Here is a 20,086-nt window from a genome sequence, read left to right on the forward strand (position 1 = left end):
CAGTTGAGGTGGCTTATTTGTGATGTCAAACAGTGTTGGTACTGCATTCTACACGTTTTATTATTGTCTGCGTTCATGAACTGGTTTTGTTCTAAGTGCAGCAAACAAAACCTAATATTATTATGCAGGTAAACTGGGTCTTTTTTCATAAGGTCTTCTCGTCTGCTACTAACTAACCATTTTCTGCTCCTAAAACGAAACATCAGTCATTAATACACATGTAGTTTGCAAGTGAATCCTGACGATACAGTTTAGTAACATGATGGTATATACTTCTCAGGATCCTCAGGAAAAGTAAAAACGACAGCTGTGGTGTCTTCCTCCTGTTGTTGCTGCAATTTATTGCGCTACAAACGCTCCAGCTTGTAAAAATCATTGTAGAAATCAAAATAAACAACCACTATTCGCTTTCACGATCGCGCCGAACTCAGAGTTTAAGTTACTGGCCGCTTGGGGCGCTGTTGGTGCGCAAGCGCGCTCAGCAGAAGAGCACGATTCAGCAGTGCTACAAGTGCCAGCAGCTGAGCCATACTGCGCGTGATTGCAAGAACGTCGTCGCGTGCTTGAAGTGCGCGGCGGCTCACGACACGCGCATTTGCACGAAGCCTCGTGGGGTGGCCAGCAGATGCGCGAACTGCGGCGGGCCACACGCCGCCAACTCGTATATCTGCAGCTACCTCAGGGAGTCACGTCGTCAGCCCGCCGTGCCACGCGCTGCGGCGGTGTCAAGCGCCACGACGGCCGCCCTGCCCCCCCGCTCCGGCGAGGGGAGCGAGCCGCGTCGTCACGAAGCAGAAGCTGTCACTGACGACGCCATGGCCGGCCTCCAAGCCGCCTTTGCGGCAGAAGGGGCCGCGCTCAAAGAAGAAGTTGTCGCAGTTCATCGTCAGCTCCAGCAGCTGCGCGAGGAGCTGCGGGTTCTGAACAAGAAGATGGTTCCCGCCCCCTCGCCCGCCTCCCCTGCGGTGCGCCCGGTGGGGGTGGACGCCGTCACGCATACGGACCAACCGTCGCAGAAGGACGTGGCCACTCAAACGGACGTCGCCCCGGAACCTGTAGCAATACAGGAGACCGAGGAGACGCCCATGGACGTGGCACCGTCCTCTCCTTCCCCAGCTCCAGGCGGGAAGGCAACACAGAAGGGGAAGCAAGAAGAGGATGGCAATCAATCTTCGCACGGACATCATACCCTTCCCGGACAGCACGAACATGCCAAACGTGCTGAACAAGATTGCCACCATGGTACGGGATGGGCGCTTCAACGCCCAAAAGAACCCATACCTCTTCGCCCAGGCGGAAGGGGTACGGAAGCCGTCGCTGCCGCACAGGCCGTTTGACATACGTGGCGGGCATCGGGCAATTCTGCATGAGTTCGTCACAAAGGAAGATCTCAACACCATCAACGCGAACCCGGTCTTCACGCCGCGCGACTGGGAATACATCCTAGACGACGCAGTCGTGCGGCTGAGGAACGAGGTTCGCGACGGCACGAGGAAGCTGTCTGCAGACCTGCAGACAGCGCTGCAGAACGTCTCTCGCGAGACAAAGAAGACCTAAAACATCGAAGTCCACTGGTATGCCTGCATGCTAGTAGCCAGGACAGAATAGACACCGGACAACGAGAGGACACACCACACAGTGAGGCCACATCACCATCGCATCACCAGGAACAGGGGGAACGACTGTAATAAGTCCAAACTCCTACACCTCGGGCCAAGTCCAAGGCCCTTTTGTAAAGCGTCAGCGTCGAGTGAAGATCTTTGCTATGGCAAAGTTGTAAGGTGTAAACAAAACAACACGTGTTTGGCAACGAGTTGATAGATGTTGTAGGTGATAGAAGGAGTGATATTGTCGAGTAATATTTATGTATTTATCGGTGTGTAGTTATAAGTTATTTGCACCCTGTTCAGTCCACATGTGATGTGCCAGTTGCCAAGTGTCGAAAACATCGTCGTTTCGGTAAGTACACTGATCGAAAAAATATGTAGTTGCTTTTTGTTATCTGTCCATATGAAATATGAGAGAATGGCCTAATTCAAATGGAAATAGTTATTATAGTTAAATACATAAGTTGTTTTTACTGATTTGAAGATAAAAGTATAAAACAAGAACACTCTTTTCTCCTGCAACACAATGCCTCTCACATTTGATTAACCATTGATTCTCAGTGGCTCTTAAAGCATACTTTTTTTGAACCAGAGCCAAAGGTTTTCTCGAAATCAATTATTACCAGGTAGGCAATAATTCATACTCATTATGTTTTCTGTAATGGTGTCCAGGACATGCAAACAGTCGATTTTTCTATATACTCTTTTATGTCCAGATTATTCCTTTGTGTGACAAAAAGTGTTTTTTTAAATTTTTTTATGTGATGAAAAATGAGTAATTGCCCTACTTAGCTGCAATATATTTTAGGTAAGTTTCATAAGCTGCTTGTTTCCAGTTAAGATGGCAAATTTGAGGTTAGCTGCATCAGATTTGTACTTGGTATAAGCAAACATGATGTGCTTCTTGTTTTCAATGAGCGTTCTAACTGAACCCTACACATAGTGTCAAAGTTTGCATTGTACTTCTGTCATGCACTGTAATACGTACTTGTGCTTAAGTATTTGCTGAATACAATTATATCACATTGGAAAGTGGTTCATACAGCAGTATTGGAGCATCTATGAGTAGATGGCATGTAGTTACACATGGTGACCTAGAGGAGGGGGAGGAAAATGTCTCCTGTGTTACCAATGCTTACAATGTGCTCTTGTGCATGTGTTGATCGATTCATCTTCAGCATAGCTGGAAGTCTTGGTTAATTGTTGCCTATACGTTACTTCATATTTAAAACTCATAATTATGAGACATTTAAACTTCAATTTGCAACATTTTTAATCTCAAATAGGATCAATTGTTACTAATTGTATGCTCCATACTTAATATACTTTGCTTAATAAGTAATAGAAATAGTAATGTAGATTCAGAAATGTATATACAATAGAGAAATCGCTCATGAGTATTTTGGTCCATAATATGTACATCAGGGACTCTTACCATCAGGTACTGCCTCTTCATGCAACATATCACTCTCTTTACTCCTATCAGCATTGAGCAAAATGCATAGGTAAAAGTTGCTAGTCACCTCATAAACCACTTCACCAGTGCAGATAATGCAATATATTTACTATAAGCAACAGGCTACATTGGTCACATCTAGGAAAGTAACAACGTAGCTTGTTTGTGTAAGAGGGGGGGGGGGGGGGGGTTGTTTTTTCCAGGTTTGCATGCACATAGTTAGCTCAAATATTTTTATGGACATTTAACAAGTATAATAAAAATATGTATTTCTATACAAGAGTGTAATTTTGCATAAAAATATTTGAATCACTGTATTTTTGTATGTTTTGTATTTCAGTGGCATTAGAAAATGGGCCTTACAAAGCAATATTTACGATACTCGCCATCAGGACATTTCAATATAATAGCAAGCACTGACTGCAATATAGTATTTCTTACACTTGAAGGTCAGGCCGGAAGGTTTGTTGGCGTAGGAGCTTCAGAGAACATAATCATATGGGATTTGCGTCTTGGAGAAAAGGTAATTATGTATTTTTGGAGAATTGCTTTGTAATATGAATGATTTCTATCATTTAGTAATTTAGTAAAAAAGTTTATTTTTAAATTGTTGTTTTCTAGTAAAGGAAGTCATATGTTTCAAGGGAAACTGACATGTTACTGCACAATGCAGGTGTCACTGGCAGGAAAGCTGATTGAAAACTTACTGACTCTGGGCAATAGCATAATATTGTTATAAAATGTGAATAGTCTTGTGTATCTTCTACACTCTTGACATCAACTCCGATGATGGCAGGACCTCATTCTCCCATGTATTTGAATGTTGACAAGTAGTAGTGTCCTTTGGTTTATTTGTCAGGCTGAGCCATTCTGAGAATCAAGGGAATGTGAACAATGAAACATACTGTCTGTAAAATCTCTGGCATGCAGCTGAATGGATTGGCCTTTGGAGAAAATAGAATGAATTTTCAATGGCATAACATACCATTATTATCAGGTACCTCCTACTGACATGTCCTGAGCTGGGTGAGTTGGTATGTATACTTGTAGTCCCCCCATGGTGAATCACCTAACACTGACATAGAAATTTTCTGGAAATGGAAAATGAGTGCTGTTGATGTCCAGTTTTCACAGAATGAATTGGTAGTTACGGGCCAGTATTGCTAACCAGTAGACACATTGTAATAATGCTTAGAATGTGTATTTTTTGTGGAAATGCAGTTTTTTAAGTGGAACAATGCCTGTTGATATTAACAAACTAAAATTGCAGTAAATTGGAATGTCAGTTGTGTTTGTTCAGGATTCCATTGGGAGATTTATTATTATTATTATTATTTTTTTTTTTTATAAATATCGTATTTTGAAAAGTTTCCATGCACTGACACTTGTGTGTGCCATTCAACCTGCATAGTTGCTAGTTGTGGTGTTGTTATGTTTGCTTCCAGTGTGCTTGTGTGTTCCTCGAGTGCATTGTGTGTCACTAGTCAGTTAATTTATGACAGTCCAAGCAGTAGGTCGTGAATGGATGATGGGATTTACCATTGCAGAAAATGCCTTTATGCTCATGGTGTATGGAGAGTGTAGGAAAATGCAGATTATTCTTCTATGGTGTATCTCAGTAGATGTCAACTGTTTCAGCAATGATTTATCAACCTATTCAACCAGTTTTGTGAAGGTGGTAGTGTAAATGTTCCTTCTGCTGTTGCAGTTGATCTCCACTTTATTTCCTGTGCAATTGCACAGAAATGTTTCATGAGGCAAGTGTCCTACACTTTCTCCATTTACGTAGGTTCCATCTCTGTCAGATCTCACCCCATCAAGAGCTGCATGGAAATGATTATGATAATCGTACTAACTTCTGTACATTGGCATTAAAACAGGATATTCCAGCTGCATCTGTATCTTGTTTAGTGATGAAACCACATTTACTGCACTGTCGGTCTGTTGACAATCCCTGCTGGCTTCATCAAGTGGACCATCAGTACCCATGAAGTGTAAAAGTGTGGTGTATGACAGTGAACCATCAGCTCATACGCCCTTTTTTCATAGACGGAAACTGAACATGCTCAAGTATCACAGCCACCTAACAGGCCATCTTCCACGGGTGCTAGAAGATGTTCTTCTGCAGACTAGGAGGAACCTGCAGTACAAACATGATTGCTGCCCATCCCATAGTGCATGAAGTACTACAGCATGTCTTCATGAATTATTTCTCACGAATTGTTAACAAATCATTGTATTGGTTGCAGAGGACCTTTACCTTGGCTGGCCCTTTCCCCAGATTTGACATCTGCAGACTTTTTTTCTGCGGGGATGGCTGAAAGATGCTATCTACAAAGACATGCCAGTTACACCTGATGATATGCGATGATGTATTACTGTAGTCTGCTCGGACACCTCTGCAGAAATGCTAGCATGTGTGCAGCAGTCATTCTGTACCAGACTGGAAGTGTATATTACTGCTGCCAGTTATCATTTTGTACCCAACCTGTGATGGTCAGTTCTCTCATTACTGGTCAGAATCCACGTAACTAGTGTATGGACTTTGATGTTGTTCTTTAGTGTGTGCTTCCACAGGTATTGTACAGGTGTTGGTGTGGGAACTTCTAAAAATATATCTTGTAAATGACTCGCACTAGAATCCTGCAACAAACACCACTGACAGCTGAATTTAGCCTAATTTTAGTTTTTAATATCAATAGCCATTGTTCCATTTAAAAAACTGTATGTTTGCACAAAAATACACTTTCCCAGTATTATTACAATCTGTTGATTGGGTAAAGATGAGGCCCTGACTACAAGCCCATTTTGTGAAAACCGCACATCAGTAGCACTTTCCATTTTCGCAATATTACCAGTACATGTGTGAGGTGAGTCACCCTTCGGCTCAGGTTGTAAGTTTGCTGGAATAACTTGGTGATCATGGAACATTATGCTATTGAAAAATCATTCTACAACAACCAAACTAACCAGGTGCATGCTCGAGAAACTTTAAAGCAAATAGTGTTTCCCTTTGATAACTTAACCTGAAACCTTTATAAATTTATGATAGTCCACTGTTCCTCACTTTCTTTCAAATAAAAAGAGGTCCTTTCCACATTTGTAACAGAAATAGTGAATTAAATTTGTAATGTTGTGAAGTTGTCAATACTTTTTCCTATATTGTGGTTTGGATGTATTTCACTGTTTATCATCACCATGTCTACGTTATTACTTACATATACAGATTTTGATCAAACCCTGTTGTAACACCTATGAGAGGGAGAAATCGTTAACAGTTTGTTGGCCATTTGATATTAGAAAAATAAAGACTAAAAGTAAGCTACAGTAGGTTTTATGACAGTCTGCAGTTTTGTTTACATTAATGAAGACCATTAAAAATGTTGTACAGGTTTTTCAGTTCTCAGCAGCACTCACTGGAATGAAAGTAGGCAGAAGAATACAAATATTGGGAACTAATTTACATTAGCATACTTAGCGATTGTTTTAACAGTTTGCTCAACTGGTAGAACTGATGCAATTGTAGTCATATTTAACCAAACATCCAAAATAAATTTTACTAATCAGCTGGAATGATTTAATTTTGGGTATCAAACAACAGTGTCATCATATCCAATGTCTGTGGAGCATGCTGGTAAATACACACTTCAGCATTCTGAAACCAATGAGATGACAACTGTCTCGGTCTCTAAGTAGGTCTATTGTATTAAGTTAATTTTTATGCAAGAATAGCACTTACTAAGAGCCTGTGGAGAGGATGATTCACAAATTTTCCCAATTCTGAGATGTCCCGAGTGTGGGGTTTTACAGTATGTTAAGTAATTGAGTGATTACAAGTGTACAGTGGTTTTTATCTTTATTTCAGCTCTCATTTTGTTCTTCAGAGGCTGTTACTAGTTTTGTCCACATCACTGTAACTTGTGAGCCATTTTCTTTGTAATCTTCTATGTAGTCAGCATTTGCGAATTCTGACCGGAAAACACCGTCTTCCTGTGATATCATTATTAAAGGTAATAAAGGCAGCATTATTAAGAGGCTTACTAGTAGATTTCGGGAAATAAATTGTTGGGTTACAAAGATTCTATTTAGTGATCCTTCTTTGAATCTGCAAAATCGTAAGTCTTGGATATACTGAATCTGTTTATGGAAGATGAGTACGTAGCAGACTGTAGTGCATATCATGATGGAAGTATGGAACAATTTCAAACTGCTGGTTTAAATTATTGGTGAATATAAATCTCATTGCAAAAATTAATTTTGTTGGCAGAAGATGCTACTTTTTTAAAATGGAGTTTGTAAAATTAGATCAGTTTTCTACTTACAAGAGCAAGAATAATCCATAGGGTCTTGTATACAGCAAATGTGATGTGGCTATATACAAAAGAATGAAAATAATGCAGGAGATGGAAGGAGCACACAACCCAAACTAACTCTTGACTATTGATAGTTCAAGAAATAAGGAAACTTAGTAACAAGACTGTGGAAAGTTACCAATAGTGGACTGGAGTAATTAAAAGATGGTGCGGCTGGTCCCAGCGGAGGTTCGAGTCCTCCCTCGGGCATGGGTGTGTGTGTTCGTCCTTAGGATACTTTAGGTTAAGTAGTGTGTAAGCTTAGGGACTGATGACCTTAGCAGTTAAGTCCCATAAGATTTCACACACATTTGAACATTTTTTTTTTTTTTTTTTTTTTTTTTAATTAAAAGATGGAACAGATGAAATGTATGTAATGTTTAAGAAGCCTGAGATATTTAAAATAACCACTTCAAGGCTCTTGAGAGACACATACGAAGTTCTTTTTATTGAATTTTTCCTTCGAGATTACAGAAAATGTCTTTTCATCTGGTGGAACTGGGTGTACTGCTGGTGGTATGTGTATTTCCAACACAGTATTTTGACATTGTAACTGGGCGTCATCATCATGTGTTTCCTGTGACTGGCTGATAAGCTGACGCTGTCCCATATTTACACCTGGGCAATGTCTGGTGTTCTCTAAGACATACACACCCACTGCGGCCATTTCTGGTGGTGCTATTTATCTCTAGGTGTGCTTCGCTGTTTTTTTCAGTGGCAACTGTGCTGAAGTGTTCCGTACCAGGTCCACATCTGTCAGATGTATTCCCAGCACAATCAACATGCTGCAGACGTTTCTTGTGCTGTTGGCAACCACTCTGGCTCTCTATCATTCTCCTGGCCTTTTGGGGTAGGTATGCCTCTACAAAGTGTGCCTCCTGCCAAATCAGGCTGCCGTGGAAATTGCATATTCTGTCTGTGCATGCTGCAACAGTCCCAAGTGGCAGTGGCCTCCGTCTGGAGTTCTGTACTGTATCCACTCCAACGATGTGTGGTCCTGAGGTTTCTGGTAGTTGATGCTGTTCCCTCTCTTGTCCATGAGTGCTGCAGTTGTATCTTGAGGAGGTAGCTGCCACCTGGTACTCCATAAAAGATTCGATTCTGTTAATTGTGCCCCTGGTTGTCTGAGGCTCATTACCAGAGAAGGGACCTCTTTTTCCATTTTTTCTGTAGTAATACTAGAGCCAGATTCCATGCTGTACTGAACTGGTATCCTGCTTCTGGTTGTTCAGGTTCTCCGTCATCTTGATTATGACAGATTCAGTAATCACACTATCCCCAAATCAGTGGGTCTGATTCATGATCCTGGTTTTATCATAATGCATGGCGTGTTCAAGTTCCAGGCAATGTTCTGCTGCTGCTGACTTAGTGGCCTGTTGTATAGCCTGGTATTCTTTGATGTTCTTTACATATTATTTCAACTGTTCTCGTGGTTTGACAGATGTGAGGCATACCATATTCGCATGGTATAAGGTAGATACCAGGTTTCCTTAACCCCAGATCATCTCTGACCATACCAAGGAGCACCCTGATTGTGTTTGGTGGGCGGAACATGCTTTTGATTTTGTGTTTTTCCTGGATCCTGCTGATCTTAGTGGATAGAGGCCCTGTATATGGTAGAAAGGCTACCCTCTTGTTCTTGTTCCTCTCCCATTATATCAGGTCGCCTGGTGGAATGTAGCGCTTTTGGATATACATGTTTGAGTACCTGTTGTCTGTAAACACTTGCTGTGTTCTAACTCTGCTGCCAAGCTGTCTGAGTCTGACAGTATCTTGGCTTGGAGTACAAGTGTACTCAGTATCCCTTTCACCTGCGCTGGATAATGGCAGCTGTCAGCCTGTAGATAGAAGTCAGTGTACGTTGGTTTCCTATATACTCCGTGGCCTAATCTGCCATCTGTCTTCCTTTTCACTAGGACATCCATGAGTGGAAGTTGACCATCATTCTCTAGTTCAATTTTTAATATAATTTTGGAGAGTCTCGAGTTCAGATGGTCAAGGAAGTCGTCCAGTTTTTTTTAATTATGTGGCCAAATAGCGAATGTGCCATCAACATACCTGAAGAAAGAAGTTGACTGTTAGACAGCATTAGCAAGTGCCTCATCCTCGAATCTCTCCATAAACAGATTTGCCACTACCGGAGATAAGGGGCTACCCATCGCGACTCCTTCAGTCTGTTCTAAAATTGGCCTCCACATAGTAAGTAAGTCCATGTTAAAATATGCCTGAAATGGTCCAGCAAAGTTCCATCCCCCCCTGCGGGTTCGGGGGTATGAATAGGCCCGCAGTATTCCTGCCTGTCGTAAGAGGCGACTAAAAGGAGTCTCAAACTTTTCAGTCTTAATGTGATGGTCCCCTCTTGGGTTTGACCTCCATTTTTCCAAATTTCCGTTGTTAGTGCGTGCCATTTGGGGAAGGATGCCTTACGTGGTGTTTTTCTAGTGGTCCATCATGCACCACCACCTTGCATGCTGCCTATTGTCGTGTGGCAGGATTTACATCCAACGTCTTCTGGGTTGCCTCCTTCTTGTCTTGTGCGCAATCTCCTTCTTAGCGCCCCCGACAACTGTGGACCCTTTCAACACCTAAAATCCAGCACGGGAGCCAGTCTGTTGTGGTGGGGTCGTCATGTACCCTCTTGGTGGTAGCCCCATGACCATGCAGGGATCGCACTACAGATGCCAGAGCTGTTTCCTCCCCACGCATGCCAAGGAGTAAGTGCCCATCTTGTCTGGGGCACGGGGACTCCGGGCAACGGGATATTGGCCAGGTATCCGTTGCTTTGGCTGGGTGGTGCCCGTGGGGAGAGCTCTCATTCGGAGTAGGTGGCATCTGGGCGGATGTGGCGCAATGAAACGCAATAAATCACACCAAGCTGGTGGTCGCACGGCCACCAGCGTCTCTAAGCGAGGCAGAGTTGACTTTGATGCTGTGCAATATGACCCTCAGTCGTTCCCCTCGTTGGCTGCGCCGTGGGAGGGATGCAGATCTATTCCCAAGTGGGAGCCTTATGTACCACAATACCTTGTCTGCAGCAGGACTGATGGTGACTCCTTTCTTACGACGAAGCCTCTGTTTTTTGTGGAACACCTGGAGGATAAGTTTGGGGAAGTGGCGGGGTTGTCTAAAATGAGGAATGGGTCCATCCTCCTCAAGACGTCCTCCCCAGCCCAGTCACGAGCGTTGCTCTTGTGTGATAAGCTGGGTGACGTCCCTGTTACCGTCACTCCCCACAGTAGCTTAAATATGGTCCAGGGGATTATTTACCATCGTGACCTATTGTTACAATCCGACGACGAGCTGAGAGCCGACGTGGAACGACGTGGTGTACATTTTGTCCGTCGTGTACATAGAGGACCCAAGACTAACAGGGTGGCCACAGGTGCCTTTATCTTGGCCTTCGAGGGTGATGTCTTGCCCGAGAAGGTCAAGGTAATGGTTTACCATTGTGACGTCAAGCCATACGTCCCTCCCCTGATGTGGTGCTTCCAGTGCTGGAAGTTTGGGGCATATGTCCTTCCGTTGCCCATCCAGCGCCACATGTCGCGATTGTGGACGCCCCTCTCATCCAGATTCTCCATGTGCGCCTCCGCCTGTATGTGTCAACTGTGGGGAGCACCACTCTCCCTGCTCGCCGGATTGCCCCATTCTTCATAAGGAGTGGAAGATAATGGAATTTAAGACCCTGGACCGGCTTACTTATCGAGAGGCAAAACTGAAATTTGAAAGGTTGTATCCTGCTTCCCTTCGAACATCTTATGCTGCAGCCACGTTATCGTCGCCCTCGCGAGCGGCGGTTGTCGCCTCATATATGCCGCCTTCAGTGGGCCCTCGGGGCCGTGCATCTCTGTCTGCCCCGTCGTGTCCGGGGGCAAGCCTTCCTCTGTTGCCCCCTTAGCAGTTGGAGGCAAACCCTCTTCTGTCGCTCCCCCCCACACTTACTTCGGGAGTGACATCTGCTCCAAAACCGGGGGGCTGGATCCCTCCCCCTCCTTCTCCGCCGGCATTGCCTCTGCCGGTTCCTCTCTCGCAGAAGGGGTCCCTCAGGGCTCTCCCTTCCTCCGTTTCTTCTCCTACCCAGCCAGATGTCAGCCAATGGCTGAAGGTTCCGCCACCTGCTGGTCGTAGGGCCTCTGCGTCGTCGTCAGCCTCCGACGCTCCTTCAGAGAAGCTCTCCCAGCCCTCTAACCCTAAGGACAGATGCGAGAAGAAGGAACGGAACGTGTCCAAGAAGAAGGACGTTCCGGCGGTTTCAGTACCAGCTGCTGTAAATAGTTCTGGCTCCGGGGATGAGGTGGAGATCCTCGCCTCTGCCGCGGATCTCGCCCTCAGGGAACCCTCGGGGGCCTTTCCTATGGACACAGCTGACTCTCCCCCGTGTGGCGACAGTTGGCTCTGAGGCGCCGTCTGCCTCTTAGTCGCCTTCACGCCCCCCCCCCCCCCCCCCCAGTCCCTTCCTGCTTCCATTCTCCAGTGGAACTGCGGCGGTTATTTCCGCCACCTGCCTGAGCTCCGGATGCTTCTGAGTGTTTCCCCTGTTCTCTGCATTGCTCTGCAGGAAACTTGGTTTCCAGCAATGCAGACCCCCGCCCTTCGCGGTTATCGGGGATACTATAAGAACCACACTGCCTGTCAACGAGCGTTAGGTGGGGTTTGCCTCTTTGTTCACCACTCTGTCTGTAGCTCGCCAGTACTCCTTCTGACGCCTTTCGAGGCAGTCGCTGCCAGGGTTGAGCTCTCGCCGCCTATTACTGTTTGCTCTGTTTACATTCCTCCGAACATGTCTTGGCTGCGCTGCTGGCTCAACTCCGGCCACCATTGCTGCTTCTGGGCGATTTCAATGCCCGCAACCCTCTATGGGGTGGGACTGTCTCCGATGACCGTGGTCGGGCCGTGGAGCATGTGTTGGCTCAGCTCGACCTTAGCCTCTTGAACACCGGTGCTCTCACGCATTTCAGTGTGGCCCATGGCTCATTCTCGACCATCGATCTCTCTCTTTGCAGCCCCGGACTTGTCCCATCCCTCCACTGGAGAGTGCATCCTGACCTGTGTGGTAGTGACCATTTTCCCATCTATTTGTCACTGCCCCAGTGTCATTCTTCTGGGCGCCTGCCCTGCTGGGCTCTCAACAGGGCTGACTGGCCGGCTTTTACTTCCGCTGCCACCATTGCGTCTCCCCCACAGGGTGACATTGACGAGGTGGTCCGTGTCTTGACCACGTCAATCATTTCTGCGGCCGAGGCTGCCATCCCCCGCTCTTCTGGTCTCCCACGGAGGAAGGCTGTACCCTGGTGGTCGCCGGAGATTGCTGAGGCTATTCGCGACCGTAGGCGGGCTCTCCAGCGTCATAGGCGGCACCCGTCTCTGGAGACCCTCATCGCCTTTAAGAGGCTTCGTGCCTTGGCCCGTCGTCTTATTGCACGGCGTAAGCAGGAGTGCTGGGAGAGGTATGTCTCATCCTTGGGCTCCCGTGTCTCTCCCTCACTCGTGTGGTCCCGGATCCGGCGGATTTATGGATACCGGACCCCTATGGGTGTCCCTGGGATCTCCCTGGACGGCACTGTTTGCACGGACGCTGCCGCCATTGCTGAACACCTTGCCGCGCACTTTGCTACGAGCTCTGCGACTGCAACTTACCCCCCGCCTTTCGCTCTCTAAAGGAGCGAGCCGAGCAGATGCCGTTATCATTCCACACGCGTCGTTCTGAAAAATACAACGCTCCTTTCAGCGAGAGGGAATTCCTCGCTGCCCTCGCCGATTGCCCTGATACAGCACCAGGACCAGACTGCATCCACGTGCAGATGCTGAAGCATCTCTCCAGGGACTGCCAGAGACACATCCTCACCATCTTTAACCGCATTTGGAGCGAGGGCGTGTTCCCGTCGCAATGGCGAGAGGGTGTTATTGTCCCCATCTTGAAGCCCGGTGCGGACCCACTGGCAGTGGACAGCTATCGTCCCATTACCCTCACCAACATTTTGTGCAAATTGCTCGAATGTATGGTGGGGCGGCGTTTGTGTTGGGTCCTTGAGTTGCGCGGTCTCCTCGCTCCATCCCAGGGTGGCTTCCGTCGGGGCCGGTCTGCTGCGGACAATTTGGTGTGGCTGGAATCTGCTATCTGTACGGCCTTTGCCCGACATCAGCATCTCGTTGCTGTATTTTTTGATCTTCGGAAGGCGTATGACACCACATGGAGGCATCACATCCTTGCTACGTTGCATGAGTGGGGTCTTCGTGGTCAGCTCCCGGCTTTTCTTCAAACCTTTTTATTGCGCCGCTCTTTCCGGGTGCAAGTCGGTGCCACCTCTAGTTCATCTTATATACAGGAAAATGGGGTCCCGCAGGGCTCGGTGTTGAGCGTCTCCTTATTTCTAGTGGCCATTAATGGTCTGGCTGCAGCCGTGGGGTCGTCGGTGTCTCCTTCTTTGTATGCCGATGACTTCTGCATCTCATTTAGCTCAACGACTACGGGAGTCACCGAACGCAGGCTGCAAGTAGCTGTTCGCAAGGCAGCATCATGGGCTCTGACTCATGGTTTTCAGTTCTCTGCATCCAAGACTCGAGTTATGCACTTCTGCAGGTGTCGGACGGTCCACCCTCGTCCTGAACTTTACCTCGACGGCCACCTACTTGAAGTGGTGGACACTAGCCGCTTCTTAGGACTCGTCTTTGATGCCCGGCTCACATGGGTTCCTCATATTACTCAGCTGAAGCAAAAGTGCTGGCGGCACCTCAACGCCCTCCACTGCCTGAGCCACACGTCTTGGGGTGCAGATCGCTGCACGCTGTTGAGACCACACGTCTTGGGGTGCAGATCGCTGCACGCTGTTGAGATTGTACAGAGCCCTTGTGCAGTCCAGGCTTGATTATGGGAGCCTGGCCTATGGGTCTGCATCCCCCTCAGTGTTGACGTTGTTGGACCCCATACACCACTGTGGGGTTCGGCTTGCAACTGGCGCTTTTCGTACGAGCCCCGTGGATAGTCTACTGGTGGAGGCCGGGGCTCCCCCACTGCGGATTCGCCGCCATCGACTGCTCGCCGATTATGCTGTCCACGTGCATTGCTCGCCGGGCCATCCCAATCATCGCCTGCTTATCCCTGCCATGGTCCATCTGCCCGAAAGGTGACCTAGGTCTGGGCTTTCCATTGCTGTCCGCGTCCAGTCCCTGCTGTCGGAACTGGGGTCATTCCCTCTTCTGCCTCCCTTCCGGGTCCTTGCACCTACGCCTCCCTGGTGTCTGCCCCGGCCGTCCGTCTGTCTGGACTTGGCACGAGGACCCAAGGACTCGGTTCCGCCTGTGGCCATCCGTCGCCGTTTTCTTGCACTCCTCGCCTCATTTTTGTGCTGTGAGACTGTCTACACTGATGGTTCCCTGGTTGATGGTCGTACTGCCTACGCTTTTCCTCACACTGCCCATGTTGAACAGCGCTCCTTGCCGGCTGGCTGCAGTATTTTTACTGCAGAGCTGGTGGCCATCTTGCACGCTCTTGAGCATATGCGTTCCTGCTCAGGTACGTCCATCGTCATCTGCAGTGACTCCCTGAGCAGCCTCCAGGCTATCGACCGCTGCTATACCTCTTCTCCTCTGGTATCATCTATTCAAGAATCTGTTTCTGCCGTTACCCGCTCTGGTCGTTCGGTAATCTTTGTTTGGACGCCAGGTCACGTTGGCATCCCGGGGAATGGCCTCCCGGCTCGTGATCTGCAGTTGGTGTTGCGCCGTAAGGTGCTTGGGATGTGGAATGATGAGTAGCATGGCCTGACATCCCTGAATAAACTGCGAGCTTTTAAGGAGTTGACTGATGTATGGCGGTCCTCCCTGCGGGCTTCTCGCAGGGACTCTGTCATCCTGTGTCGGCTACACATTGGCCATACCTACCTGACGCACGGCCATCTTTTGCGTCAGGAGGATCTCCCCCTGTGTCGGTGTGGGTCCCGGCTGACGGTCGCCCACATTTTATTGGAGTGTCCCCGACTGCGCACCCTCCGGCAGTCTTTTAATCTCCCGGGCACTTTGCCTTTGGTTTTATGCGACGATGCCTCCATGGCTGACGACGTTTTAAATTTTATCCGTGGCAGTCCTTTTTATGGTTCCATTTAGGGAGGTCCTGCACCTTTCCCTTTCTGTGTGTCTCTTGTCCTCGAGTCTCTCATAATTGGTTGCAGAGTTTGGTGTGTAGTCGGATGGTTGACTCTTTCCCTTTTTTTTTTGTTCTCGTGGTCAGTCAACCAGTCTCCAGCCATCTTATTTTCTTCTGTTTCTTTCTGTCTGGTGTTCATCTGTACTCTTCTTGTCTGTAGTGTTCATTGCCGCCTATGTGTTCTTTCAGTGCCTGGGGGGGGGGGGGGGGGGGGGGGAGTCTCCTTCCCCTTGGGGTTTTACCTGCTCCGCAAATTTTCGTCTCGCCTGTTTTTGGAATGGGGGACTGATGACCGTAGCTGTGTAGTCCCCCTTAAACATCCCGACAACCACCACCAAAGTTCCATCAAATCTCTTGCTGATTAAATTGAGTGTGTCCTGAAGTGGTGCCCTCGTGAACAGAGACATGACATCAAAGCTGACTGTGATATTTGTGTTCGAGATTTGCAGGTTTTTAAGACATTCCACAAAGTCTGAGAATTTGTGGATGTGGTGAATGCACTTTCCCACATCCGGTGCTAACATCATCTTAAGGTGGGTGGTTGTAGGGTAGGTAGATGGCTGAACCAATATGCTTACGATTGGGTGAAGCGATATACCCTCTTTATGGACCTTGGGCAATCCATGTAGTCTGGGTAGTACTGATGCTTTAACTTTCAGTTGCTTGACAAACTTTTCACACCATCCTGTTTCCTTAAGAAGAGCCCTGGTTTTCCTGCCAACTCTATCGATGATGTCATTCTCTAGCTGATTATAAGCAGGGTTCTCTAAAATTTGATGGCTCTTCTGGTCATAGTCGGTCTTCAGCAGTGCTACAGTAGAGTTCCCCTTGTCCACTGGTTACAGCACTAAATTGTCATCTTCCCACAAACTCTTGAGGGCCATCCTCTTGTCTCTTGAGATGTTTAGTTTGGATGGCCTTGCTCTGGTAGCACCCTGCACGTGTCTCTACGAATTTCTTCTGCAACACTTGATGGTAGAGTGTTGACCACTTGCTCCACAGATCTGATGAAGCTGGAAATTGGTACGTCTCTCACAGTGACTGGAAAGTTGAGGCACCTTCCAAGTGGTTTTAAGGTGGCATCGTCCAATGTGCGACCACTCAGATTTACTACCTTGTGATAACTTGCCCTATTTTACTCATGCACTCAAAATTCACCAGTTTTCTGCAGCATTGTTTGATGCTTGCTGCCAGTGACCACACAACTGTATCACTCACGGACAAGAGAGGGAACAACATAAACACCAGAAACCTCAGATACGACACGTCCTAGGAGCAGACACAGTACAGAACTCCAGACGGCGACCACCTCCATGAGAGATTGCTACGTCGTGCATGGACAGAATGTGCAATTCCCACAGCAGCCTGATTTGACAGGAAGCGCACCTTGTGGGAGCGTACCAAACTCACAAGGCCAGGAGAATGACAGGGGCATGATAGAAAGCTGGAGCGGTCACCAACAGCATAAGAAACGTCTGTAGTGTATTGATAGTGCTGGGAACATGCATAACGGGTGCGGTCCTAGTACAGAACATCATGGCATGGCTGCCACTGGGGAAAACAGCGGAAATGGGTGTGGATGGAAAACGGAATGCCTAGAGATAAATAGCACAGCCAGAAATGACTGTAGCAGGTGTGGACGGTATAGAAAACACCAGACACCACTCAGACCATGGGACATGGCCAGCTTGTTGACCAGTCGCAGGAAACACCTGATGAATATGCTGAGTTACGACATCGAAATATTGTGATGGGAAGGCGCAGGCCACTGGCAGTACACCAAAATCCATGAAATGACACTGAATCGCTGGGAATGTCTAAGGAATTATGTAAAATCTTGTTTGTGTTTCAACACTATGAAACAGCCATCTGATCTAACAACATGATTTTTATGTTTGTTGCATCCATTGCTTAAAGAGTTTTTGGCCAAAGTGTGAGAAGAACTGTATTGGTAGTTTTATGCTTTGTAAAAAATATTTCCACTCAGAAAACATGTGAGTCGGGTTAATTTGTTTATTATAAATTTCACCTGTCATGTGTAATTCACTGTTTAATGAAACAAGCAAGAAAAAATTACATTAAAAACTCAAAAATTAACTTTTGGTCAACCAGTGTACCCTGTTAGCTGCAACACTGCTTATATAATTTCCCAGGATGAGTAGAAGATTGAAATGTGAAGCTATACTCATGACTGAAATGTGAAGCTCTACTCACGTGAGATGGAGTCTGCTATAAAACTCTCCTTTCCCCTTTCTAATTTCTCATTTTCCATCCACTGCTTTACTAATAATTTGTAGACTCCACATTTTGCCAAAAGTCCCATCTGTTGTCTATTGATCATTTTCTGTGACTGCTCCTACTGTGTAACCTGTTTGGAATACAGAGCTATTGAATAAATATTGTTCTTGTGACTTATGACTGTTCTTTAGCCCAAACACCTCCTATTTAGGAATCAACATGGTTTCCACAAGCACTGATCATTCATGAGATCCAGAAGGCACTAAGTATCAGAGACCTGGTTATTGCCATGTTTCTTGGCTTCCAGATTTATTGAAAGACTAATGAGGAAGCATAATCTACAAACAAAAGAGATTACATATGAGGGTGAAGTAAATATGAATAGAATTAAGTGTGATCCCTGCTCATTGTTGCTTTCGTTTCCAGCATTTACTACATTATCATTCTGTTTCTTTAGTGAGAATTGCAATGTCAGAATAAGTAATACCATCAAATCTTAGGCAATTACATTATAATCAAGTTTTGCACAACAAAGGGCATAAAACCGTTTGAAATTTTGATAAGACTTGCAGCACGGTTCAGGGAAAAACCCTGGGAAAGACTTACGTGTACACACAACACAGTTTTTACAAGGATGAGAAACAGTTGAGAATGCAGCTCACCGATTGTGCCCAAGGACTAGCATGACTGAGGAACGTTGCTAGCCAGCTTATTGAAGACTGTCACCAAATAACAGCTACTGAAATTGTCACTGAGATTGGCATAAGCTGCAGTAGTGTTCAGGTGACCATTACTGACAACCTTGGAGTTTTGAAAGTGTCTGTAAGGTGGATACCTTGCCTTCTCACAGCAGAGCACAAATTTCATCATCTCGATGAGTGCGAATAGTTATTGGCATGCTACTGAACTGAAGGGGATCATTTTTTTTTGCTCTGGATGAGCAAAGGATTAAGGTTAATCCTACTCCCAACATCACCACTGCTGAAGCCCAGGCTATCCGTGATCTGAAGGCTGACCGATCCATCGTCATTCTTCCGGCGGTCAAGGGTTCCACGACCGTGGTACTTCATCGTCGGGAGTATGTGGCTGAGGGACTGCGTCAGGTTTCAGACAACACTACTTACAAAGTTTGCCAAGGTAATCCCATTCCTGATGTCCAGGCGGAGCTTCAAGGAATCCTCAGAACCTTAGGCCCCCTACAAAACCTTTCACCTGACTCCATCAACCTCTGACCCCACCGACACCCTGCACCCCTACCTTTTACCTTCTTCCTAAAATTCACAAATCCACTCATCCCGGCCACCCCATTGTAGCTGGTTACCAAGCCCCCACAGAACGTATCTCTGCCTACGCAGATCAACACCTTAAACCCATTACATGCAGTCTCCCATCCTTCATCAAAGACACCAACCACTTTCTCGAACGCCTGGAATCCTTACCCAATTAGTTACCCCCAGAAACCATCCTTGTAACCATTGATGCCACGTCCCTATACACAAATATTCCACACGTCCAGGGCCTCACTGCGATGGAGCACTTCCTTTCACGCCGATCACCTGCCACCCTACCTAAAACCTCTTTCCTCATTACCTTAGCCAGCTTCATCCTGACCCACAACTTGTTCACTTTCGAAGGCCAGACGTACCAACAACTAAAGGGAACAGCCATGGGTACCAGGATGGCCCCCTCGTACGCCAACCTATTTATGGGTCGCTTAGAGGAAGCCTTCTTGGTTACCCAAGCCTGCCAACCCAAAGTTTGGTACAGATTTATTGATGACATCTTCATGATCTGGACCCACAGTGAAAAAGAACTCCAGAATTTCCTCTCCAACCTCAACTCCTTTGGTTCCATCAGATTCACCTGGTCCTACTCCAAATCCCATGCCACTTTCCTTGACGTTGACCTCCACCTGTCCAATGGCGAGCTTAACACGTCCGTCCACATCAAACCCACCAAGAAACAACAGTACCTCCATTATCACAGCTGCCACCCATTCCACATCAAACGGTCCCTTCCCTACAGCCTAGGTCTTCGTGGCAAACGAATCTGCTCCAGTCCGGAAGCCCTGAACCATTACACCAACAACCTGAAAACAGCTTTCGCATCCTGCAACTAGCCTCCCGACCTGGTACAGAAGCAAATAACCAGAGCCACTTCCTCATCCCCTCAAACCCAGAACTTCCCACAGAAGAACTCTAAAAGTGCCCCACTTGTGACAGGATACTTTCCGGGACTGGATCAGACTCTGAATGTGGCTCTCCAGCAGGGATACGACTAACTCAAATCC

At 46.7% G+C, this 20,086-nt stretch overlaps 1 protein-coding gene across 1 annotated transcript in view; it reads left to right on the forward strand.

Annotated features, from left to right (window-relative positions):
* Positions 1-1,750: 1,750 nt before the first annotated feature.
* LOC126473949 (WD repeat-containing protein 3) overlaps positions 1,751-20,086 on the forward strand; it is a 122,660-nt gene continuing 104,324 nt past the window's right edge. Inside the window, exons 1-2 of the mRNA XM_050101311.1 lie at positions 1,751-1,959; positions 3,404-3,586. Coding sequence (XP_049957268.1) covers positions 3,416-3,586 — 171 coding nt within the window. The 5' untranslated portion in view covers positions 1,751-1,959; positions 3,404-3,415. The remainder of the gene's footprint in view (positions 1,960-3,403; positions 3,587-20,086) is intronic.

The sequence above is a fragment of the Schistocerca serialis genome, chromosome 4 (assembly GCF_023864345.2).
Source record: "Schistocerca serialis cubense isolate TAMUIC-IGC-003099 chromosome 4, iqSchSeri2.2, whole genome shotgun sequence".
NCBI classification, from domain to species: domain Eukaryota; kingdom Metazoa; phylum Arthropoda; class Insecta; order Orthoptera; family Acrididae; genus Schistocerca; species Schistocerca serialis.